This window comes from Dermacentor albipictus, chromosome 1 (assembly GCF_038994185.2).
Source record: "Dermacentor albipictus isolate Rhodes 1998 colony chromosome 1, USDA_Dalb.pri_finalv2, whole genome shotgun sequence".
NCBI lineage: Eukaryota > Metazoa > Arthropoda > Arachnida > Ixodida > Ixodidae > Dermacentor > Dermacentor albipictus.
The window spans coordinates 460,021,889-460,048,386 of record NC_091821.1 but is presented as its reverse complement, the minus strand read 5'-3'; the positions used below and the strand labels follow the sequence as shown (position 1 = coordinate 460,048,386).

At 47.4% G+C, this 26,498-nt stretch overlaps 1 protein-coding gene across 1 annotated transcript in view; it reads left to right on the top strand.

Annotated features, from left to right (window-relative positions):
- The window catches only part of LOC135902810 (4-pyridoxate dehydrogenase-like), a 123,380-nt gene that overhangs the window by 27,070 nt on the left and 69,812 nt on the right, over positions 1-26,498 (top strand). The window contains exon 4 of the mRNA XM_065433082.2: positions 23,266-23,452. Coding sequence (XP_065289154.2) covers positions 23,266-23,452 — 187 coding nt within the window. The remainder of the gene's footprint in view (positions 1-23,265; positions 23,453-26,498) is intronic.

The following is a 26,498-nucleotide window of genomic DNA, read 5'->3' as shown; positions in this document are numbered from 1 at the left end:
GGTGAGACTGTGTGGTGTCTGTCGGAGCGGTTGGGCAGATCCCGTATCTATGCGATGGTGTATACGAAAAGGAGGAAACAATGGTGGTCCCTCTTGCTGGAAGTCAAACAGTCGGGCATGTTTTCGCAGAATATTCGCCACTTTGTGACGCTGCTTAGTGCTGAGCGACTTGTTTACCATAGTCAGAAATGAGGAGTGCGCCGCAGGGCAGACATTAGCGAAATGGCGCTCATCCGCAGAATCAAGGGCCTCTGTAAGAATGGCGAGCGATAGCACGTGATCTTCATGGTAGGCGGCAAGTTTCAGACCCTGTGGTAGTATTGCAGGTTCACTGGAACAGTTTACGGCCCATAAGTTGGTGCGTCCCAGAACGACTGACAGCGTGCAATACGGTATCAGTACATTCCTCTTGATGCAACTCAGGTGAACGGGCTCCACGGTTGCGTCAAACGTTCCGTCGGTGGTGGGGGAACAGGCGACTGAAACACACGTTGCGGATAACGGAGGCACAACGGTATCCCGGGATACACAAAGCACACTTTCACGATACGATGGGCCTTCCAGAAACGCAGCAGAAAAGCTCATGCCTACACTGATTTCACCCGTTTTGCAGTCGACGGTGGCACCACACAGTTTGAAAAAATCAATGCCCAAGATTACGTCATGCGTAGAATGAGGTAGAACAGTGAACTCCGCGTTAAATATTTGACCACCCAAGGTTACGTCTACATTGCACACGCCCACAGGATACAACAACTCCCCACTCACTCCGCGAAACGTATCGGCACGGTCCCAGTGAAACATCACCTTTCGTCCTAGAAGGCTTTTAAACGCAAGACTCATCACTGAAACGGTTGCTCCCGTGTACACTAAGGCCATGGATGAAACCCCGTCAATTAATACAAACACCTTATTCTTAAACATACAAATGGTTGGAGGTATCTCTGTCGATATCGAAGATTGTCCAGCGACCTCACCTCCAACGGCCGCGCTGGCTAGTTTTCCGGAGGTGGCGACGGGTATCGACGCCGCGGAGAGGGCGACCGGCTTACACGAGGAGCGGGTGGTGGTGTCAAGCTGCGATCGGATGCTGGAGAACGGTTCCGTAGCGGCTCCGGGTGCTGGTGAGGCAAGCTTCCTAAATATGTGTGCGAGGGCGAATATGTTTCGCCCAGAGGACCGCGGTACCGCCTAGACATCGTCGATCGGTCGAACCTCGGTGGTTGGCGGCGATTGCAGTACCTGGCAATGTGACCCAAGTCGCCACAGCTATAGCACACAGGTAAACGACGATCGATGAACTGCCCTTCGAAGCGCTCAGCCGTGGGGGGTCGTGTAGCAGAGCGGAGCGGCTGAGCCTGCTGCACAGGAGGAACGGTCGGTCTGCGTGCAAACCTGCTGGGGCGAGGGTGTTCTGCTGGTCGGTGTTCGGGCGTAAATGTGTCCTCATGTGACCATGGAGCACCTCTGTGGTTGACGTCTGTGACACATACCGCCGGTTGCCAGGAAGCGCAGGGTGCGGCATGCGCCATGTGTTGCGGGTAATAAGCGTCAGGTTGTCGTATGACGTCGCGCGCAAGTTCCTGGTGCCGCAGCAGTTCTTCACGCACGATCTGCCGTATAGTGGACGAAAGATCGGCAGACGGGCTCTCATCGACGCTGGCAATGGTTGTCACATTCGCCAGGCGTCCAAACTTTGGCACAATGCGACGTGTTTTCAACGTCTCAAACGTACGGCAATGACGCACGACATCTGAGACGGAATCAACGTGTTCCCGACTTATGAGGAAATTGTATACATCTTCTGCAATTCCTTTGAGGAGATGTCCGACTCGGTCTTCCTCGGACATCTGCGGATTCACGGTTTTGCACAGCTTGAGGATTTCCTCTATGTATATTGTGCATGTTTCTCCAGGAGCTTGAGCTATTTGAGCAAGTGTTCTCTCGGCGCGTTTCTGTTTGGCGTGGGTGCCGCCAATACACTTCTTAATTTCCTCGACAAAGTGCTCCCACGTTGTTAGGGAGTCTTCGTGGTTTTCATACCACATCAGCGCTGTCTCACTCAGAAAGAGCGCGACATATTCAAGCTGAGTCACAGAATCCCAACGGTTGTAGCGGCTCACCCTTGCGTAGTGCATCAGCCACTCGTCGACGTCTTCGGCCACTTTTCCCGTGAACGAGCGTGGTTCCATGTAGTGCCGCAAAGGTCCAACTGGCGCTGACCTTTGAGAAGGTGAAACTAGAGCTGGCATTCGTCCACCTCCGTCCTGAGCCATAGGGAAGGTCGTTGGCAAAAGACCGGCAAGACGACGGCTCCGGCGAAGTTCTGGATGTTGCGACTCCGTGGTACGTCCTGTCGTACCCCGCACCTCCACCACTCTGTTCCGCCCACAAAAGGCGTTACTTTGAAGCCGGGTAGAGTTAGAAGCGATGGCCTTGATCAGCTGAGCGCCTGTCGAGATTCAGCCAGCCAGCCACACGTCGTCTTCTTCGTACACCACTCTTCGGTGCCCCCGCACACTGTTTGTTGAGGCGTGAACCCACTATGCACCTAGGAGCGTAACAATATATATATATATATATATATATATATATATATATATATATATATATATATATATATATATATATATATATATATATATATAGTGTAAGCATTACTCATATGCTTATTATTCTTATCTGTAGATACGCATCCTAACCGTTGTGGGCCTGCGTCGTGGGGCTCTCGCTCGAGAGAATAAAGAAGACTCTGAAGGCATAAACGTACCCTCAGTAGTGGTGAACTGTGCTGCCCGGTTCCTCAGTCCTCTCGCTCCTGGCCCCTCTCCAGCTTCAACTACACTACATCTCTAGAGCTACGCTCGGGACGCCGCCTCTACCAACTACTCTCCACCAAGTCGAAACACCAGCAGGTGTTAAGAACGGTCAGCTGCAGTGCGAGTTTGCCACCCAGTTTCAACTATGGCGGCAACATTCCGGGAGCGTCGCCGCCAACTTCTAGCCACAGCGTGACTAAATCGACTTTGTGTCGGGGAGCAATACGCGCATCCCCCACTCTCCGTCGCTTCAGCTAGGATGCGCTCGATGAAGCAGGCTTTGTGCTGAAACCACCGCCAACCTCTAGCCTCATCGCCGTTGTGACGGAATGAGTTCTGCGGGCCAACTATTGTTCCCAAACTCCCCAACGCGTACTCGGAACGGCTGGGAGTTCTACGGGGCCCCTCTGACGTCGGCTCCGGACATTCGAACGTGTGTACATTTGTGTGCGTAGACCGTCCTGCGGGGAGGCGGCTAGTTTGCGATGACAAAATGAACGTTCGCATCACCTTGTATCGGGAGAGGACCGAGTGTTTAGAAACTGCTGTTGTGTGGCTGCTCAGGACGCTCTCTCTCAAGCAGTCATGCCAGACTGATGTACTTTCTCAAAGAGTCATGTTAGACTGATATAAATACTGTAAATAAAACCATATTCCTCGTTCTCGATGAGAAGCAGTCCTTCCCTTCATCAACGTCATCAGCGTGGATAAGTTGGACGGCGGCATGGGTCAGCTACCTTCTAATTCATGCCCGACTCCAATCTGGACAAGGGATCACGAGTGATGGGATTGAGCCCCCGATCCTGACACAGGCCAATACCGCGACATCCACCGTGCCTGCTCCAGTAGCAACCCCTTCTTGGACGGTCAGCACCAGGGGCGTAGCCGGGGGGGGGGGAGGGGGGCTTCTGAGGGCTTCAGCCCTCCCCCCCCCCGAAATTTTTTCGTGCTGTCCATGCTCCTCCCACCAAAGCAGCCCCCGACTCCGGAAATAATTCTGGATTTTGTCTAGAATTCTTTTTCACGCTTGAAAAGACATATCAGCGCAAAAATTGTGAACTCCGGCTGGGTTTCGTGGCAACGCCCATGCACCGGGAGTAACATAACGCAAGCAGCCCCATCCGAGCGCAAAGTTTGAAGAGCGTTTTGATGGCGAACGGGCTCGCCACGGAATCTCGCCTCGGCCGAGGAATCTACGGAGCACGTGGATGTCAATTCCGAAACTTTATGGGTATAAAGTTCTCATAAACTTTTGATGCGAAAAGTGCACTCACATTTCCAAACGTGTGCTTTAGATTTTCAATGGCTGAACTTTGTGGGTTTAATGTTTCTATAAACATTTGATGCCAAAGGTGCATCGACTTTTACAATGTCTTCCATCGGAGCATACGAGACAAGCCAAGTCAACACACTATCAGACAAGTTGACAATGCACGCAGCGAGGTTCCATGAGACGAAGCGTTGTGGTGGTTCATTCGCGCCGTCATGTCACATAAAAAAAGAGCAACATTTTTTTTTCACCTGCGCCAAAGCATCCATGTCAAGACACTAAAGCCAGCGAAGGTAACTACGTCCTTATTTATATTTGCTACTTTGACTTTTATCCTCGAGGACACATTGAGCCTCTACAATTTTTTTGTGCTCACTACTCGGAGGTTACCATAGCCAGCCAGAGCACTTGCATTTTTCTCGTGTTGCCCTGACCACTGTGCGGCGCACTTCGATGCGCGTTCGGTTTTCTCTGGCCGATTGCATTTTTTCCAAGCAGAGTTTTGGACGCTTTCTGGCTAGCAGACGAGAACAAGAAACAATGGTCGCTTGCCGCCATAACTGTGGGTATTCGACGGATTGCACCGCGTTCGCTTGAGTGGAACCTCTCCAGAAAGCCTTGTCTTGCCGGTTTAGGATACCGAGCAGTATGCACATGCTTTTCAGTGGACCAAACGTCTCGCGTTTTCTTTGATATTCCTTTGGTAGCCACAATAGGTGCCCAAAGTAAGCATTCGATTGCGGCCAACATACTTTCCTTTGCGTTTTTTATTTCGGTGCCCCCGCCCCACAGAAGGAAAAAAAAAGAAAAACATTGTTGCGGCGCAGCGACTTGCCGCATGGTGTAAGTTCGATTTTGTTACTTCTTTTGCGCAGTTGAATGGGCCATGGGGCGCTTCAGTTGCCGGATACTCTTATTATATTATTAGGATAGAAATTATATGGGCACTCAGGCGCATTCCTGTCGTCGTCGCCCTCATGTTTCGCATGAAGTCTAGGGGCGATAACATTGTGACGGTCCACCGCATGCTGTATGTGCGAGTGAAAGCGTGGGGGGTGGAGGATGGGTGAGCTGACGATGGTGGCTCAGTCTTGTTTGCGCAAGGGAGAAAAGGAAGGAGCAAGCACGCCACCTTCGGTCGCGCGTGCTACATCGGGGGGAGTGGATAGAATGGGGGCGGGATCTAGGATTCTGTGAATCTGTGATTTCACATGTTTATTTGCCTTGTTTGACACATTTCATAGTGACTTTTTTCTTAGATACGTAGATTTATTGGAGACTTATACATATATTTAAATATCTTGTTGCGATATTTTGTGTATACGTGCAGTGAACTTTGTTTCCAGAGACACTTTATTACCCTTTATCAAGCTGTACCTTCGCATCTGTATAATCTATTGTATCTTCGCGTTTCTAATGTACGAGGGCAAGTCAAATGAAAGTGAGCCTACCCACCACGCGCAAAAATGGTTCAGTTCATTAGATGCGAGGCATGCGCGTAGCACACAGGCATCTCTCATTTACAAACGTAACGTGTAGGTGGGAGGATAAATGCGCTTTCTTGTTCTCATACACTGGGTTGAACATGGTTACGCGACGTAATGGACGCTCTAGAAGTTGAGCAAGTGGTACCGTTAGGTTTTTGACAGCTGAAGGTGTTTCCCAAAAAACGAAATTAGTCGCCGTATGGCTGCCGTGTACATTGCACATTGCATTTCATTGGCCAATGTGAAGTGCTGGAGAAAACGGTTCAAAGAAGGACGTGACAGTTGCAAAGACGATCCGTGGCCGGGTGCAATCACCGCTAACAAAATTTCGAAGTTTGATGAGCTGATGAGACAAGAACGGAGGACAAGCATCGATGAACTGGCAGAGCGTGTGAATAGCAGTCACGGTTCCGTTCACGCCATAATTCATGAACATCTCGATTATCGGCTCTTGTGTGCGCAATGCATGCCGAAGATTTTGAACCACCGCCAGAAAGGGAGAAGTTCGGCGCTGCCTTTACTCATCTGATACGGCATCACAATGAGGGTGACGATTTCTTGGCTGCAATTGTGATACGAGCTACGAGCCTGTTACTACGAGCCTGAAACACGACGGCTGAGTTTATAGTTGAAGCATTCGAATTCCCCACCGCCAAAGGAAGCAAAGACTGTCATTTCCGCCAGAATGGTGTCGTTGACTTTTTTTTTCGATCATCAGGAGCCATTACTGATAGAATTTGCTAAATCTAGAGACACTATCAACTGTTTTCGATATTGCGAAACGCTGGACCAGCTGCGTGTCGCAATCAGGAACAAACTACGTGGAAATTTGACGAATGGGGTCATCTTGTTCCACGACAATGCCCGTCCCCACGTCGCTGATGTGGTCAATACAAAACTGGCAAAGTGCAAGCGGAAACACTGCATCATCGACCATACATCTCAGACCTGTCGCCTTGTGACTTCGACATTTTGGGGCAACCGAAAAAACAGCTCAAGGGAACCAGATTCGTGTCGGACGATGACGTCCGACACGTGAAAGAGTCAGTTCCAGACTTTTTGAAGCGGCAATCCAAGGAGCTTTATGAGACGGGAATCACGCGACTCGTTAGTCAATGGGACAAATGTCTAAATAGTCATGGAGGCTACTTTTAAATATTGTACCCCATTTGTCATATATTCGCATTGGCTCACTTTCATTTGACTCGCCCTCGTATATTATCCAGAAGTCATGCTTTTTATGCGATCTCTCTGTTGCGACTTTAATTTCGGTGCAATTACTCACGATACATGACCGCTGACAGCTGCTCTGGCGTAATACATTGGAACAAATGACACCGTAATTGAGAATTTTTACTGGCCGTTGCAAATGTACAAGAATGTAAACAAGGATCTTGAATAACAAAGTTTCGTTAATATATTCGTCCTCAACTTGTTCATTTCATGGTCGTTACATTTTTCATATCTGCGGCATGCACTGCGTTGGTGATTTCGAACTGATCTAGTTCTTAAGTTCATGTGATATTTTCTTTAGTTATTAAATACACAAAAAGCATGTAAGCATTGATATCAGTTATTTGGGCACAATATTTGGCACAGACGAGTATATTCTTTTATGAAAAATATACATATTTTACCTGTATTGACAGCGCGTGCCGTTCAAGAATTCATTTGCAGCATCATTGGCAATGGCAATGCAGTTATTATTCGTGCATTTGATCCCTAGACAAATTGTTTAAGAGGGAAGTTTTAGCTCGGGTCCAACTCCGTTGCGCCTATTCAAATACATGTAAAACGCAGACACGCTTTTCAGAGACAACCCCTGGATCGCTTTAATGAAATTTGTTGCATTTGAGAGAGGGAGTTAAATTATAGTGCCTGCTGGAAGCGGAATTTTGATTTAGGGCCTGTACTTTGTTTTAAATATTTCGAAAAATTTGAAAGTTCGTAAATATAGAAGCACGAAGTTTACAAATTAAAAGCTCTGCATCAAGAATAGATATTGCGGTTCTTGTAAGCGGCATCCATTTATAGACCGTTCAAAGCGGACACATTCGATATGTCAAGTTCTATATTACGTGAATTGGTTACATTACGTGCAAGGGTTGTGCAAAAGCCGTATTTCTATAATACTTATTCTTTTTTTAGGTTCATGTGTAACATATCAATTTTGCCCGCTGTAGATGTAATGTGATATGCAATTGACAGAATTGTGATATAATTCATCGTTGTTGATTTACCGAGTTTTAAACTTGATAGTATCCTTTTCTGAAAATTTGCGATTATGGTCAATCTTTAATAAAGAAGTGACAACATAAATGAAAAATCGAAACCAACAGGCACTAAAATTTTTGTTTTTCTTTTAAATGCAACAGACCTCGTCAAATTTGGTGCAGCGGTTGCCAAGACCAACTAATTCTCTGCATACATGTATTTAGATAGGAGCACCTGAGCTAAAGTTTCCTCTTAAGGAGGAGCGCCGAGCTGCAACGTGATTCCGGGGTCGGGGTTCCTGTCATAAGCATCAGCTTTCACATCTATTGTCAGCGAATTAATCCTACGATCATCCAATGTCGACGAGCACAGCCTGTGTTTCGTCATGTCTACGGACCATTTCATTCACCCAGGCAATGACCGTATTCTAACACTGACTTTCGACACTAATGTCAATGGTGATGTGTTCCACTGCACATCCTGTAGGTTTAGCATTGCTCCTAGCCAGGTACGGTTTCACTACAGTAGAGCGTCGATCACTGAACCTAAGCCTAGTGTTATCCTAGCTAACCGCTGTGACTTGCTTTACTGACACCGAACCTCTTTCGCTAGTACACCTTCAAACCATATCGGCACCTTTGTCTACCGAAGCTGATGACCATGCTGCAACAGCTGCTTTAACGACTGCGATAAATCCTGGTCTGACTGGTGCGCAGAGAGCACCTATTTGTCCTACGGAAAAGCACAGTGGTTTATTTGACGTTGATTCCAAGGTTCTGGGGCACGCTTCTTTAGAAGTACATCCGCAGAATGGAAAACCAGTGGGGACAACGTTGATGGCATGCTCAAAAGGCACATCATTCGGCCGTCATTCAGTTCTTGCTGGTCGCGTGTTCTGTTAGTACGGAAGCCAAACGGCTCTGTACCGTTTTATTTAGATTATGGGTGACTTAATGAGATCACGAAAAAAGACGTATTTTCGAATCCTAGAATTAACTATTCCACTAACTGCCTCATTGGCGCTGAATATTTCTGAAGTGTAGATCTCCGATCCAGGTATTGGCAAATACCTCTGCACGGTGTGGACAAGATAGCCTTTGCAACAAGAGACGGACTTTACGAGTACAACGTAATGCCCTGCGGTTTATGTAATGTTCCTGCAACATTTGAACGCAAGGAAGACACAGTTTTACGTGGCCTTCAGTTGCAGACCTGTTTGCGTTATTTAGATGACATTGTTATTATTTTCATTTTTCGTCAACACCCTGAGCGTTTGTATGAAGTTTTGACATGAATCTCCAACCATGGATTTTAACTTACCACAAAATTACCACAATTTTGCTAGAAAGAACATGCATGTTTGGGGCCATCTTATTAGAAAAAATGGCGTTCTGCCAGATTCTGACAGGGATACTCCACAATTCGCTTCTATAGCCCCTAAAATCAGAAACGCATGAGAAGTTTCTTAAGCGTGGCATGCTACTTCTATTTTTTTGCCATAACCATAACCACATGTTGCTGACATCGGGCACTGAGTTCACTTGGCCAGACGACTGCGAACTCCCAAGCCTTAAAGGAAGACCTACTTACGGATTTCGTCCTTTGTCGCTTCGGTGAAAACCCACTATTTTATTTCCACGCTGACTCTAGTGGCCATGATAGCGGTAGTGTCCTTCCACATTGTAATACCACTACATGATAGACTGTTATTGCATATGTCAGTCCCACATTAACGGCTGCCGAAAAGAACTACTCGATAACAGATCAGGAATGTCTCTCAATATTGGAGGTCACACAAACATTTCGACCATATTTTTTGGACGCCATATCACCGTCTTAACCTACCATCACGCCTTATGGTAGCAGTCATAAAAAAAAAAGTCTGGATGCCTGGGTGCTCCAATCACAAGAGTAAGATTTTGACGTATATATGTATGGAACAAAGCATCAGGATGTCGACGCTCTATTTCGCTGCCCCCTGCCACTATTCGAGCATATCTTTCCATTGTTGGCCACATCATAATGAGACTATTTCTCCACTCACGTTATCACCATTGCCGGTTGGTCCCACGCTATCACCCAATGGCGGCACTCAGTTCGCCTCGTCAACAAGATTCATACTGCAACTGCATTATGGAAAGCATGTGTGGAACTTCCCCGGCTCCGAATGCCAGATTACGTCAACAACTTCCACTAATTAAGCTCGAGAACGATGTCCTACATCTCCACATTTACAACGACTGACATTGCCGGGGTGCCTGTTCTTCCACTTTCACTGCGCACCAAAGTTCTTGAAGCCTTTCAGGACAACCGATGTGCTGGTGTTAGATACGGGACCTTTTCCTGAGCCTTCTTCGAGTTCACCAGACCACATCGAATCACGTCACAGCTAATTAAGGAACGCCGAAGCACATCTACCACGTTCCCGAGGTACATAGTCCAAACAAGCTGGCGTCCCCCACCGCGTGCGCCGCATGTGGAGCTATTCACAGCTTGACTCTTCCCGAAAGCGTAGCGGGAACCTGGTACTGTTCCAGGTAACGTGGGTCCCGAGCAAAGCTGCTATGCGGCTCTGAAACGTTGCTCGAGAACAAACCGCCTGCCCCCGCTGTGCGCCTGCAAGCCGTAAGGCAAGACGGCTGTAATGCACCGTGAAGCCCTGGCAGCAACTCCCCCCCCCCATCCGCCTTTGTGACGGCAGTTGCAGACCAGGAAGGCAATACCACAGAGAAGTAAGCCCTCGGACAGTGGAGCCAATGGAGCGACCCTCTAAGCCGAATGTGACTTGCACTCGCACGGGCGCCTACCATTGGCCGAAAATGACGCAACCTGAGCGGGCTCGCCGATTAGCCGAACGTGACCTGGCTTCGAACCGAAGGGGTTATAAGCCAGAGACCGGGAGCAGCAAGCGAGCATTCCTTCATTCATCTCTTTCGAGCTTCTTGCCATGGGCCACAGCGTCCGAGTTGCTGCCGGCTGGAAATGACTTTATGACTGTTACTTTCTTTGTACTCTCACTGTAAATAATGTAAATAAGCCTCCAGTTTTCATCTCAAAGTCCTCCACTACCTCGGCCAACTACCGCACCCAACGGCAAGGTCCAATATCTCGGGGACAACAATTGGGATTGTCCTCCAGATCCAACAACTGGTGGCAGTGCTACGGATGAACCTTCGTCCAATGAAATCCTGAGGAACTGGGAACAACAAAGAACAGAAAGCCTTCGTCCAAAGAAGTCCTAAGGATCTGGGAACAGCGAAGAAAAAAGATCCTTCGACACAGAAAGTCCTGACGAACCCGGAACAGCGAAGAAGAAAGAGCCTTCGTCCAAAGGAGTCTCGAGGAACTTGGACCAGCGTAGAAGGGAGAGCCTTCGTCCAAAGTAGTCCTGAAGAACTGGGAACAGCGAAGCAGAGCGAGCCTTCAACCCAGAGAGCCCTGAGGAACCAGGAAGAGCGGACCGATGAACATGATGGCAGGGTGCTGCAACCGTAAGTGAGCATGTGGTTTTTTTTCCTTTTGATTCGCCAGACATCAAATGTTGTGTATATTTTGATAGTTCTAGGAATCGGGAATTTGTTGCATATTGTGTATTTACACAAACTAATTAAGGAAAACAGTTCTAACCACCAGTCGGGGCCACTGCCATGGATTTTAGAAGCTTGACGAGGTTCGACTTGTTATTGGTGTGCGATGATTTGGGAGTTTAGGCGGAAGAACAGATGAAAAAGCCACCTATCATAAAGGCGATTGAATATAGTGGCAATTTTATTTATTTATTTATTAGATGCCTGCATCGCCCATGAGGGCATTACAGCAGGGGGGATTACATAATAAAGCAAGGAACAAGTAATCACATACATAAAGCGTGATAAAACGCATCATTGCTTTCTATATTAACAATGTCAGGCGAAAGAGCATTCCATTCTCTGATAGTCCGAACAAAAAAAGAATACCTAAAGACGTCACCCTTGAAAGGATACTCGCAGACTTTCAGGGCATGGTCGCGTCTCAACGACGTATAAGTAGGCGACTTAATATATTTTTCTCTCTGAATCCCTGTTTTTGAATAATAAACACCGTGGAAAAATTTCAACCTCAGGTTTCTTCGCCGCTCTTTTAATGCCTGCCACGATAATTTAATTTTTCTTTCTGTCATACTTAATTTTCTACTATAGTCATTAAGAACAAACCTAGCTGCTCTGTTCTGCACTCTTTCAAGCTGTTCTGTGAGATCGGCCGTGTACGGATCCCAACAAATACAACCGTAACCAAGTAAACTACGGACATAAGGGAAATACAATTGCTCTTTTAATTTATTGGGTATTTGACTGAAGTTACGGCGGAGGAAACCCAATGAACGTATTGCCTTATTTTTAATATGCGTAATGTGCCTGTTCCATCTTAAGTCAGACGTCATTAACATTCCTAAATATTCCTTGTATTCGTCAAGTTTCTTTAATGCCATATTACTCAAGGTATAAGTGCATGGCTCAAATGCGTGCTTCCTTGAAAAGGTGACGTGAAAACATTTTTCAACATTAAGTGACATTTCCCACGTATTGCACCACGTTCCTATAAGGTCTAAGTCAGTCTGTAATAATGAAATGTCATTTGCGTTATCTCTGACTCTATAAATGACACAGTCATCCGCAAACATTCTAAATGAAGACGTAAGATCACTTTCAATATCATTAATAAAGAGTAGAAATAAAAGGGGACCTAACACTGATCCCTGAGGAACACCTGAGGTAACTGGAACACATACAGAAGGAAAACCGTTGAGCACCACAAACTGCTCTCTTGCACGAAGATATTCGGCAATCCAAGCTATGACACTATTGTCCAATATGTAGGCCTTAATTTTTGAGATGAGAAGATCATGTGCAACGACATCAAAGGCTTTTTTGAAATCTAGAAATATGCAGTCTATTATTTTGGTTTTGTCTATTGCCGAGGCCAGATCATGAAAGAATTCTACTAACTGTGTAGAGCATGAAAAACCTTTTCGAAACCATGTTGACTAGAGCTTAGAATATTGTGCTTAACTAAATGCGACATGATCGAAGTATAAATTATGTGTTCCATTAACTTGCATGGGATACTTGTTAAAGATATCGGTCTGTAGTTTTCAACGGCACTTCTCGATCCGCCTTTGTGAATGGGTACAACCCGTGCCAGCTTCCAATCACACGGTAAACAAGACTCAGATAAACACTTTGTAAATAACCGAGAAAAGTAAAAATACAATATTCCAGAACCGTTTTTAAGAATCGCTGCCGGAATATCATCAGGGCCACAAGCGGTCGTCGGCTTCATCTCCTGCAGTAATTTACGTAAACCTTCTACACCAAATATAACCTCAGGCATTTGTTTAATGTCCATTTGGCAGATCACATTAACACTACGAGGACGCCTTGGTCTAAACACTGACAAGAAAAAATCGCTAAAAAGTTTCACTTTGTCTTCATCAGCGTCTATTATGGTTTCAGAGCTCTTTAAAGGGGGGATTGAATTGTTTTCTTTACCGTTGCACCTAACAAATCTCCAGAACTCTCTGGAATCTTTGAGCAACTTCACACCAAGGTTTTCGAAATACGTATGCTTGGCCTGCTCCGCGAGATTCTGAAAGCTTTTTTTCAAACATTCAGTTCTAACCAAGTATTCGGGGACTTCGCTCTCCGAAACTTGAGATAAGCTCTCCTAATTTTTTGTATTAGTGTGCGCAGCTGGTTATTAAACCAAGGCTTAACCTTTGACCGTTTAGATGAGATAACATGAGTAGGAACAAATGTATTGCGCAATTCAAACAGCTTGTCTTTAAACAGCTTTCATAACTCTTCAATGCTCAATTCATCAACTAATGCATCAAAGGTAGGAAAATATGACTCACACGCCGAAATTATAGCCGCGAAATCAGCCCTCTTATACACGTAAATCTTTCTGGGTTCCTTCTTCGGCACGGACACATATTGAACGTTTATATCAGCAGTAAAAACACAATCGTCACTTAACCGGGAAGTACATTCACATTTGTTAAAATGTTCGGGACATTACATAAGAGCAAATCAAGTACGTGACCTGTGCTGTCGCTCCGTGACGCATCACGAATGTACTGTTGAAACGAAAAATCACAGACGAGATAAAAAAAAAACAGTACACATGGCGAGTGACCGACGCTACAGGGTCATCGCACGACCAGTCTATACCCGGAAGATTAAAATCTGCCCCTAGTATTATGATATTGTTCTCAAGCGTATCGAGGAAAGCAGATAGCTGAAGAAACTGGTCGTATGATGTTCCGGGAGGACGGTAATATGATCCAATAACTAGACTTTTCCCATTAGATAGCCTCACTTTGCAAAAAACAGACTCAAGATCGCCTTTAGAACCTTCCAGTGGAACACACGATAAGCTTGAGCGAACTAGTTTAAATACCCATCCCCCTCTTGCTCCTCGATCGCGTCTGAAACAATGATAGCCATCTGGAAATACTTCAGAATTTAAGACACTCGAGTCCAACCATGACTCAGTGTCAATAACTATTGACGGCTCAAGTGATCTAAGACGGATATGGAAAGAATCGACTTTATTTCTTATGCTCCTGCAGTTTATCACCAAAAGGCTGAGCATTTCTTTTATGTTAGTCACTGGTGATGGTCACATCTGCTTCACTTTGTTGGTCCCGCTATTAATCTGATAGCGGTTGTTGCCTATGTACCAGGTATCAAACTTCAGTACTGCTTTTATACCGTCTTGCCGATTCTGTTTCGCAAAATTCCATAAAAGGCTTCTTTTATCCCTCACCACGCGTGAAAAATCTTCGGAAATGCTGTAGTTCGTGCCCTTTAACTTGCGTGCATTATTTAACACTTGTTGGCGTTCTTTGAAAGAGGAAAACTTCACTATAATTGGGCGGGCTTTATCTGCTCGATAGGTTCCTATCCTGTGAGCGCGCTCAATTCCAACATCATTAAGTTCCAGCTTAGTGCGGCACAGGTTTGAAACAAGTTCGCTTGATTTAGTTGCGTTTTCGCCAGTATCACTATCTTGAAAACCATAAAAAACTTGATTAACCCGCCTTTGACGATTCTCGATATCGTCAATTTTTGAACAAAAAGTCGACAATGTTGCCTGATTCTGACGCTGCTGTGCCTATACGTTAGCCAGCGAAGAACGAATATCATCCACTCCTGTGATTGTTTCTTCTAATCACACAATACGTGCCTTTAGTTCTTCTATTTCAGCAGAGAACTTGTTCTCCATTGCTGACAGCTTTTTCAATATTGTGTTTTGGCCTTCAAGTATTCGTTCAAACTGTGCAGTATTGTGCCCTGGGTTGGGCTCTATATCGCCTCCACACAGCAGCAAAATCAGTAAATGGAAAGCGGAACGCCTCCAAACAACAAACTGACGTGGTACGAGCACCCTGCGCGACTTCGAAGAAACACACTGCTTTGAACACAAGAAAAACAGAGTTTGGAGTGGAACCGGCAAAGCAATGCATACATTAATCGAAGAATAGTGCTTGTGACTAACCTGCAAAAGCAGTAAACAATACATAAGGGTTGATGCCATGTCGCGGGTTCCACGCCCCGTCGTCGTAGTGCCGCTTCCAGGCTTTTGTAGCTGAAGGATATCGCCAGCGTTTCCCAGGGCACACAGTTGCCATTCGTGAAGTGGGAAAAAGTCAGATTCAGCGAGCGCCGGGCACGTCTGTTGGTCCCAGAGCCACGCAAACGGTAGTCCATCGCAGTTCGCTTCCAGTTGGGCGTCGCCGCCTACGTACGGTGATGTCGAAGTGCAGCGCGACACAAAAACGTCCATGAGGCCAATCTGCGAAAGCAGTAAACAATACATAAGGGTTGATGCCATGTCACGGGTTCCACGCCCCGTCGTCGTAGTGCCGCTTCGAGGCTTTTGTAGTTGAAGGATACCGCCCGCGTTACCCAGGGCACACAGTTGCCATTGGTGAAGTGGGAAAAAGTCAGATTCAGTGAGCGCCGGGCACGTCTGTTGGTCTTAGAGCCACGCAAACGGTAGTCCATCGCACTTCATTTCCAGTTGGGCGTCGCCGCCTACGTACGGTGATGTCGAAGTGCAGCGCGACACAAAAACGTCCATGAGGCCAATCTGCGAAAGCAGTAAACAATACAGAAGGGTTGATGCCATGTCGCGGGTTCCACGCCCCGTCGTCGTAGTGCCGCTTCGAGGCTTTTGTAGTTGAAGGATACCGCCCGCGTTACCCAGGGCACACAGTTGCCATTGGTGAAGTGGGAAAAAGTCAGATTCAGTGAGCGCCGGGCACGTCTGTTGGTCTTAGAGCCACGCAAACGGTAGTCCATCGCACTTCATTTCCAGTTGGGCGTCGCCGCCTACGTACGGTGATGTCGAAGTGCAGCGCGACACAAAAACGTCCATGAGGCCAATCTGCGAAAGCAGTAAACAATACAGAAGGGTTGATGCCATGTCGCGGGTTCCACGCCCCGTCGTCGTAGTGCCGCTTCGAGGCTTTTGTAGCTGAAGGATACCGCCAGCGTTTCCCAGGGCACACAGTTGCCATTCGTGAAGTGGGAAAAAGTCAGATTCAGCGAGCACCGGGCACGTCTGTTGGTCCCAGAGCCACGCAAACGGTAGTCCATCGCAGTTCACTTCCAGTTGGGCGTCGCCGCCTACGTACGGTGATGTCGAAGTGCAGCGCGACACAAAAACGTCCATGAGGCCAATCTGCGAAAGCAGTAAACAATACATAAGGGTTGATGCCATGTCACGGGTTCCACGCCCCGTCGTCGTAGTGCCGCTTCGAGGCTTTTGTAGTTGAAGGATACCGCCCGCGTTACCCAGGGCACACAGTTGCCATTGGTGAAGTGGGAAAAAGTCAGATTCAGTGAGCGCCGGGCACGTCTGTTCGTCCCAGAGCCACGAAAACAGAAGTTCATCGCAGTTCACTTCCAGTTGGGCGTCGCCGCCTAGGTACGGTGATGTCGAAGTGCAGCGCGACACAAAAACGTCCATGAGGCCAATGCAGTTTTGAAGAAGAAGCTCTAGTTCAGTCATTACAACAGAGAGAAGCCGACATATCCTTCAATAAGTACGGCTCGAGCCACCAATTACCAAGTATGCACAAAGAGAACGAGCGCGCGCGGCAACCAAGCGATCCGGAGCTAATGGCGTCCTGTTCATGACGTCAGTCACGAGCATTGAGATTGCTTGAGATGCAAACATTGAGATTGCTTGTGAGGTGGTACAAGGAACCCGTAAGAGTGAGCGTCAAGAACGTGAGCAAAAGTTTCAGCAGCTAAAGGCACAAAGACGACGGCTGTCTCGAAATTCTGTAGGTAGTACAGAACAAAAGAATGAGGAAGTATCTAGCGGATTTTCGCCAAAAGCCGACGAACGAAGTAGTGCCTGTGAGATTAGCTCCACATTCATAGGTGAAGGGAAAGGCCTAGCAGCTAACGATGCTTTAGTGACAACAGAGGCCGTTAAAGGCCGTAGTGAGAGCGACGAGGTGCTGTGCCAACAGAGGACTGTAGAGACAGCTAGGCAAGCTGTGAATGAATTGGCACAGTCAAGGCGCGTGCGCGTCGAAGGTAATGTTAGCGAGGTAGTTAACGAAGTACAGAGTAATGCTGACCCGACAGACACGAGCACCCATGTCGAGGCAGATCTGCGTGCCGAGGGGAAGTGCCAGCTTGACGATGCAGTTGAGGGCAGTACGCAGGATTGCGAGCCGCGTATCTCAAGGGAAGACAACTGCATGATTCAGGGATCGCTGCAACTCTCCGCCTGTTAAGGTAGACGAGAGAAGGGTGGTTTAGCAATGAATCACTCGGACTGTGCGCGTGAGACAGCGATCGAGATGGACGAATTGTGTGCCGATGCCCAGCGTGAGCGGTGCAGTGCAGTATAGGGCAATTAATTGGCAGGAGTGCGAGTTACCTAGCTCGAGTAAAGACTGCTGCGTTGTTCCAGAGTCGGTTGAGCTGTCCGCCAGTCGAGGCAAGGAGAGAGTAAATTTAAAGGAAAGTCACTCAGACTGTGCGGGTAGGACACCGATCCGGGCCGACGAGATGTGTACCGGCCAGCACGATGCGCCAGAGGACGGCATGAAAGTTAGTGCGAGGAAAAAGCGCCGTAAAAAGAAGGGCCGTAAAGATCAGAATGCGGTGAGTAGTGTAGCGCGTCAAAGACTTTCGAGCCACCGGTCAAAAAGAGACCGAGAAGCATGTTCTGCACGAACGCGGACAAAGGGCACGGGGCAGTTATGTTCCTTGTCGGTCCGTCGTTCTTTTCGACGTGCAGCGTGTAGTGCGAAGGAGCGCAAGGTGGCAGGACGAGACGAGGTGATAGGAAGTCGCGACGCGGTAAGTCGAGTTCGTGATGAAAGCGTGGCGCCAGGACGCAAATTGGCAGGAGACTGCAATGTCTTGAAGGAGCTGATAGTGTGTCAGCCCTTTTGTTGTTCCTGGGTAGCCAGAATAGCCTTCGAACCGCGACAACTTCGAGTCCGGCTCAAAAATATGAGCCAGTCGTAAGCGTTTACAACGGGAGGCCAAGAGGTCTTCCGTAGGATTAAAAAGTGCTGTTTTGTTTCATTTTTGAGCATTTGAAAAATATCCAGATTTAAGATTAGTTTATTTCAACAGGTAAGGCATGAGCTTTGTACATGTTTTGTTTGAGAAGCTACGAGATTTGAAAGATGCTTTTTATGTAAACCTTTAATTTCGCGTGGAGTTAATTCATTAGTTGATTGTCTTTTTTTTTCTTGTGAGTAAAATGAAGCGTCCAGGTTATGAGTGAGAGGCCTATGGTAACGCGCGTGAGTATCAGTTTAGCTTCTTTTTTTATGAGTGTTTTCGAATTTCTTAAGGTTAAGCGCCTAGGTTTTCAGAGTGCATAATTTGCACTGAGAAGCATTCTTATTTCCATTAGGGCGTGTCCTGTGGGGACTGAAGGAAGCATAATGTTTATGACTGGGTCGCTCGTGTGTGTTGAGGACGGCCACGTTCTGACTTCTCTAGTAAGCGTGCTTGAAACTAGTTATTAGAAGACGCATAATTTTAAGGGTTCTGCGCACTGCGTAAGTTACGCAAGTCTAATTGTCGTTTAAGTTACGTGTCCTGTACGGACAACAGGAAGAAACGTGACTAAGCGTAATGAAACGTTTGCCTACGACGCAAATAAGCGTTCTGAATAGTGACCACAAAGCTAGAGCGCTTGTGATTACGTACTTGTGGAGTTGACCTTACTGTTCAGTGGTACCAGTACGTGCGATAAGTACACCACTGAGATAGGGTAAAAACAGGCTGTTCGTGAGTTTAAGCCGCATAAGGTATGTTCAGGTGTTTTGATAAGCTGTTTGCAACGACCCTTTGTTTTGCAACGACAATAACACTCCGGTCTCGTCGGCATTCAAGGAGATATGGATAGCAGTTACTAAGGTGGTTGGAACTACTTTATCAAAATTGGGGAAATAAATAAACAGGGTTCATTTTGACTCAGTAATAGCCTGGCGAGTCAGGGGTGAAGAGCCTGCGCTTACACGTGGTGCAGCGCTATCTTGTTTTGTTTGTTTGACGTACGTTCTCCAGGGCCCAGGGTCCCGAAGTTCGTCCCACGAGGCTCGACACCAGTACCCTACATGTTCTTTCAGCGTTCCCCATCGTCAGCGAATTGATTTCACCGGCCATTCCGAACTTCCAGGGCGAGGAGGAGCTGTTAGATACGGGACCTTTTCCTGACCCTCCTTCAATTTCACCAGACCACATCGAATCTCGTCACACCTAATGAAGGGACGCAGAAGCACATCTACCATGCTCCCGAGGCGCAGCCCATCCCAACAAGTTGGCGTCCCCCACCACGTGCACCGCATGTGGAGCTATTCACTGCTTCACTCTTCCCGAAAGGTAGCGGGAGCCTGGCACTGTTCCAGGTAACGTGGACCCGAGCAAAGCTGCTTTGCGGCTCTGAAAGGTCGCTCGAGAGAAAACCGCCTGCCCCCGCTGTGCGCTTGCAAGCCGTGAGGTAACACGGCTGTAATGCACCGTGAAGCCCTGGCACGAACCCCCCCTCCGCCTTTGTGACGGCAGTTGCAGACCAGGAAGGCAATACCGCAGAGAAGTAAGCCCTCGGACAAGTGAAGCCAATGGAGCGACCCTCTGAGCCGAATGAGACTTGCACTCGCACGGGCGCCTACCATTGGCCAAAAATGACGCCACCTGAGTGGGCTCGCCGATTGGCCGAACGTGACGTGACTGCGATACACCGAAGGGGTTAAAAGCCAGAGACCGGGAGCAGCAAGAGAGCATTCCTTCATTCATCTCTTTCGAGCTTCTTGCCACGGGCTGCAGCGTTCGTTTTGCTGCCCGCCCAAAATGACTTGATGAGTGTTAATTTCTTTGTACTCTCACTTAAAATAATGTAAATAAACCTCCAGCTTTCATTTCAAAGTTCTCCTCAACCTCGGCCAACTCCCGCACCCAACGACAAGGTCCAAAATCTGGGGAACAGCAATTGAGATTGTCCTCGAGATCCAACACAGGCCACTTGAGTTGCCATGAAACGCACAACCCTGTTAGGAGCCATTGTTTTTTGCCGATCATGTCAACCTTTGTGGCCAGCTATGTCGCCTATGTGTCCAGTGTCACCGTAGGAAATGACCAATCGATTTCGCCTCCATGCTGGCCCTTCACTTCCCATCCCATGTAACGGGATACATTTTGCCATCGTTGGTATAGAGCTGGTCAGACCAGTGCCCATAACGCGAGCAGGTCATCGATGGATCAGGACAGCTATCGGCTACCTCACACGGTATGCATCGACCGCTCTTCTCTGGTTCGGCCTCAGACGTTGCCGCCTTATTTCTCGACGCCGTTGTGCTGCGTCATGGTACACCTCGTGTACTGATGAGTTATCGCGGCAAGACTTTCTATTCAACAATGATCGAAGACGTAAAAAGAGCTTATGGCACAGTTCATAAGACGACATCGGCTTGCCACTTTTAAACAAATGGCTTACCAGAGTGATTTCATGCCTACCCACCGTGGCTGCTCGGTGGCTATGGTCTTGGGCTGCTGAACACGAGGTCAAAAGATCGAATCCCGGCCATGGCGGCCACTTTTCTATGGGGGCGAAATGCGAAAAAAGCTCATGTACTTAAATTTAGGTGCACATTTAAGGACCCTAGTTGGTCCAAATTTCCGGAGTCCCCTAGTACTGCATGCCCCATAAGCAGATCGTGCTTTTGGCACGTAAAACCACATATTTTTTTTTTTTAAAAAGTTCATCGCACACTAACAGATATGAATTGATATCGGCCAGAAATACAACTGTCACAAACTTTTACCTTTTGTGACGTTTGACCACAACACCGCTTCATAAAAAACCACGGGATATTCACCTTTCCACCTCGTTTACGGCCGTTCGCCGACATTCGACATCGATGTCGTTTTCTGAAATGCCCCAACGAACGCCTCGGCCAGTATACCCTAACAATTCTTCTCGCGACTTGCATGTCCGCAACGTGTTCGCCTCAACAATGAAGTCAGTCAGCTAGATCGCAAGCCACCTTACATCTCTCGTGGAGACGTCTCCGTTCGTCCTGGAGAGCAAGTGTTCCTTTGGACCTTTGGACGCCCATTCGTACACCTGGATTTTGGGAGAGTTTCGACTCACGCTTCCTTGGACTCTATATTATTCCTGAACAAAGATCCCCAGGGAGATATCGGGTTATTCCTGTCGAGGTTCCTTCGCACCTTCGGTGGTTCGGAGTTCATTTACGTTTTCGTCTCCAAGGATTCATTCGGCGATTCCTTCCTGCGTAAGCCGCGGTCTGGCTGAGGGAAATCACTGTGCGCATCGTTCATATGCTGCGTCTCCTCATCGGCTGATACTTATCATCACCGTTTTAGACCTGTATTGTGGGGCTCTCGCCGGAGAGAATAAAGAATGTGACGACCTAACAACACTGTCTCAGAATATATATATATATATATATATATATATATATATATATATATATATATATATATATATATATATATATATATATATATATATATATATATTTGGTGCAGCTGTGTCTTAGAGGTAGAGCATCCGGCTCGCGTGCAAGAGGATCTTGGTTCGCATGCCGGTGCCGCGCAATTTTCCACCGGATTAAAAAAAATCTGCGTGTTGATAAAATAGCATGGCGAGGCCTGGAGTGTTGCCTAATCCCGGTAACCAGAACCGGTAAGGCACTCCCTCATCAGAGCACGATTTGCCACCCTGGTGCAGTATTTGGCCACAACATCGTATAGAGGTAGTTGGAGAAGTATGGGAGAGGCCTTTGCCCTGCAGTGGGCGTAACCAGGCTGATGATGATATATGTAGGGTTTCACTTAACGTGAGACGAACATTCAAGATATGCAAATTCTACGTAGTGGACCGAACCAATGTAGTGTTTTCCGTCGCTTGGAGATCCCATATTATTTTTTTGGATTCCACTACAAGAAGAAGGAGCAAGTTTTTTAAAGAATGGTCCGGCAGTGTGTTGTGGTGGCGTCAGGCGGCGGCTCGAAGTCCTTGGACTCGGGCGGCACCTTCGCCTGCGAATTCTGGTCTGGTCTGCCAACTTTCAACTATTGAGAGCCGCCTCCAAGCGGCGGCAACGCCGAGGGAGAAGGTCTCCGGCGGCTCCCGCAGCCGGGGCCGCGTCGGGAAGAAGCGATCTCGAGGCTTCACCTTGGACGCGCTCGCGAACGGAAGCGGAGGAGGTAGATATTTAGTCGCAAAAGAACTTCTTAGCTACTACAAATAAATTTTAATGACATTGCGTGTATTCGCGGTCTTATTTCGTGCTTGCAAAAACACTTTTATGTGGCATGTATTGACTAACGGAAAGCTGTGTCGGGAGTTTCTAATCTTACTCTACAGTTTTCTCATTGGCAGTTGCCATGTATTTATGGTAATTGAGGTGTTCATTGAATATTCAAGGCTAATGATCTAATGAGGCAGAATGAAAAGCCTTATCGGATTATCTCAAAGCAAAGGCAATATTTCCAGAATCGCTTATATTGAAGCCAATATTGCCAATAATCTTGCAGCTAGTTAAACGAAGTCATGCTACTGTACGCCAGCATCACAATGTAAAATACGAATTTGGTAGAATCTGGCAACTGTGTAGCCTATTTCTGAGGCAACAACGTCAACAACAACAACGGAGCTGGTTGTATGCGTGTGTATCAAAAATATCTGTCGTCGTGCTGTCACGCTGCACTGTGTTATCATGAATCCCAACGAACTAGCCCGCCAACGTGCCCTAGCCAGACAGCAGCATAATTGCGCCCCAGTGACAAGTAATCGAAGCCGCGTAGTCTGTCTTAAGGTATCTCTCAAAAACAAATGCGGTGACATAAGATCTAACTGCATTAAAACAAGAAACTGTACACCACTGCTGCCCATTTACCGCCTGCTAAAATTCTTTTTGAAGGTTAACAGATTCCCACGTGGCAAGGTGCTCGGTGGCTCGAGTTCAATCAACCACATGATCTATGCTCGAGGAAATCGAAAAGACTTTGATAGATGGGCCTCTGAATATGGCGCGGAAGGCTGGTCATACGACGATGTGCTGCCTGACTTCATCAGCATTGAAACGTCATACCTGGGCATCAACAATGGTAAGCGACAACTACCCGGCATATTATACATGGAGTACGTGGGCATTTACCTTCTTTCTCGGACAAACGCAAAAATGTAGGTTGCATTGCTGCTTCTTCACCGAAAGCCAGGAAAGTGGGAAAGAGGAGCGTACTTATTAGGGATGGACCCTATAGGGAACGATGTGTATTTGAACAGTACTTGAGACACAAGCAATAAATTGAGTGGCAGGTTGATCACTAAGCATTTATATCCCAGGAAGCCGGTTTGATCTAGTGCTTATTTTCAAACAGCTCGCACCGAGGCGGCTGCAGAGTATTATTTGTTCTAGAGGGGAGGGCGGCGGGGGTTGATTTGAGTGGGTGTGAACTTTAGCAATGTCTCGCCCAGAATGTAAAGCCTACTTATCGCGACAACCTTTCCGGAACAGTACGGAATATGCCTCGTTCCTTTTTGTTCATAGAAAATTTTTATCGGATCCTAGAGAATTTTCACCTCGTGGAAATTTGTTAGAACTGAAGAAAATGATCGGAACGTGAGTTTGGGTTTACAGGCAATCTGTAACACGCGTTTGTCAAAGTATAAGCGGGACAATATAACGCGCAGCGAAAGAAGGAATCCCTTTTGCCTCCAGTGCTGCGCGTTGTCATGTTATTCTGCTCTAAAAACTGATGTCTTCAGCAGAAAATTACATTCGCTTCACTCTCTTACCTCAGGGTTGAAATATGCTGTGAGGTCACCGGTCATCACACGTAAGGATCACGTTCTGCGTGTGCGGTGCTATGTACAAAGACAAGCGCTAGCCGCAAAGAGACGTGGAAGCTTGTACAGCTCAGTTGAGTGGCGCTGCCTTTATCATTGCGACAGCAATCATATGGACACTTCAGGCGCATTTCGGCCGTCGCCGTCGTCATGACGTTCCGTACGAGATAAAGCGTGTGACGGTGAGCCGGCGAAAGCGGTTCAATCTTGCGTCCGCAAGCGACGAACTCGGCCCGGATGCGTGCCCTCTCCTGTGGCGCGCGAGGCAGGGAGGTCAGGTGGGGGAGGAAAAGCGTTCTTCTCCGGCGGCTGCTAGGGTGCCCCGATAGCCTCCTCGCCCGCCGCTCCGTACAAAGTGGCAACAACCACAGAGAATGGAATTTCAACGAGAGCGGACACTCCCATAGAGCCCAGCGGCCGAATTGACTGTAGCAGACCAAGCGGATGTTGTTGACCTCTTCCGGTTTCGGTTTTGGGCGCGCGCGTTTTGAACACTAGTTGGTACACGCCGCGCCAGCTACGCTGCTCGGCGTGGCATTCATTTTTTTTCGCTTCTGCTGAACCGTGCCGGGCGTTGGCGTGGAATCGTTTCATTATTAAGTATAAATGATTGCGATTGACCTTTACAAGAATGCGCCGAATCTGTCAGGTGCAATTTCATAAAGAAAACAAAAAACGTCTTCTGAAATGATTAAATGTTTATTTTGCTCTATATAAATGCTCGTTGCGGGCTTCTGCATTCATCCAAAGTTGTGGCACCAGGTAAGCAGCAGTCATTCCCATACGATGCTCCACCGGATGCCATCAGCTGAAAGAAAGTAAATTACAAGCATGTATCATTTCGGTATACTGAGCTAACAGGAGTATTGCGTGTAGAGGCGAAACGTGCGTAAGTGGTGAATGAGGGGCATTACAGATAAATTCACTTTTACGTACATTTCGCAGCAAAGACTCCTACCAAACAATGCCATAAAATCTGAACATCCGATTTTCAAGCACCCCTCCTTTCCCGAGCATTATTTCCTGCACTTTAAGTGCACAAAAATGTGACTGGGCGTTTCGAAAACAACTTGGCCTCAGTGGACACGATGGTACGCCAACTACACAAAGGTGGCTACAACACAGGCTCAGGCCGACCATGTTACACGCTCGCAGAATGCCTTCTAATCGCACTAAAATCATACTCGTGGGTGCAAATCCTGTTTTCAGTCGCTCAGAATACATAAATGTCATGTTCTTGAGGTTCTCCGTGCTTTCTTTTACGTGTCCTGCCGACGCATGCTACACTCCCTTGTTATCACTCTCGGCAATCGCTCGTCGCGTTTTCGAGAAGCGTGAGTACCAAAATAATGTATATGTTGTTGCAGGGCTATAATATGCGTCACAAACTTGTCCCACTAAAATTCAGTACACGCAAAACTAACTCACTATGGCCGCCTTGCATTTTTGCTAACAGCTTCACAACCCCAGGCGCGGCGAGCAAGCCTCAAGATATCCCAAAAAGTTACCAAATAAATTACAATACTTTTTCGGGTCAGAGAAAGCGTCACGAACTTCTACCAGTAAGATTCAGTACACGCGAAACTAACTGCGGCACACAGCCGAGCTGCTTTTCGCTAACTGCGCCACTACGCCGAGCGCGGCCACTGTGCTCGAAAAGTACCCCAAAAGTAGTGAAATTAGTTACAGTATTATCTTGGGTCAGAGAAAGCGCCAAAACTTGTCCCGGTAAGATTCAGTACACGCGAAACTGCGTCACACGGCCAAGGTGCTTTTCGTCAGAAAGCCAGATGCGGCGAGCGTGCCCAAAAACTAACGAAATATGTTAGAGTTATGCTTGGGCTCATAGAAAGCGTCGCAAACATCTCCCAGTACGAGTAATTAACTCATATTAACTAGGCTTGGACTGCGGAGCTGTTTTTCGATAACTGCGTCACTATATAGGTTCAGCTTTGGGCAGTAAGCCTAAATGTGCTTGTAGTGCGTCGCAGACTGTCAAACAAAATTCCTCACCTTGCTGTAGTCCAGTAGTGCAGCGGTGCCGTGTCGAAATGCAGACGGAACACAGGAGAACACCGGGAGCCCAAAAAACGGGCTACATCCAAAAGAGACGGGTCGCCGAGAACGCGCTTCACATGCGCAGCCGGCTTCGCTCACTCCTGCGGCTTGTCTGGCGCATGAAGTATGCAGGCGCGTCTGGCGTGCCGCTAGCTTGTTGCTAGGCAACGCAACAAAATGTTGCAAAGTATAAGTTCATTTACACGGAAAACTTTTGAACTTTCAGTGGGAAGGAATAAAAAAATA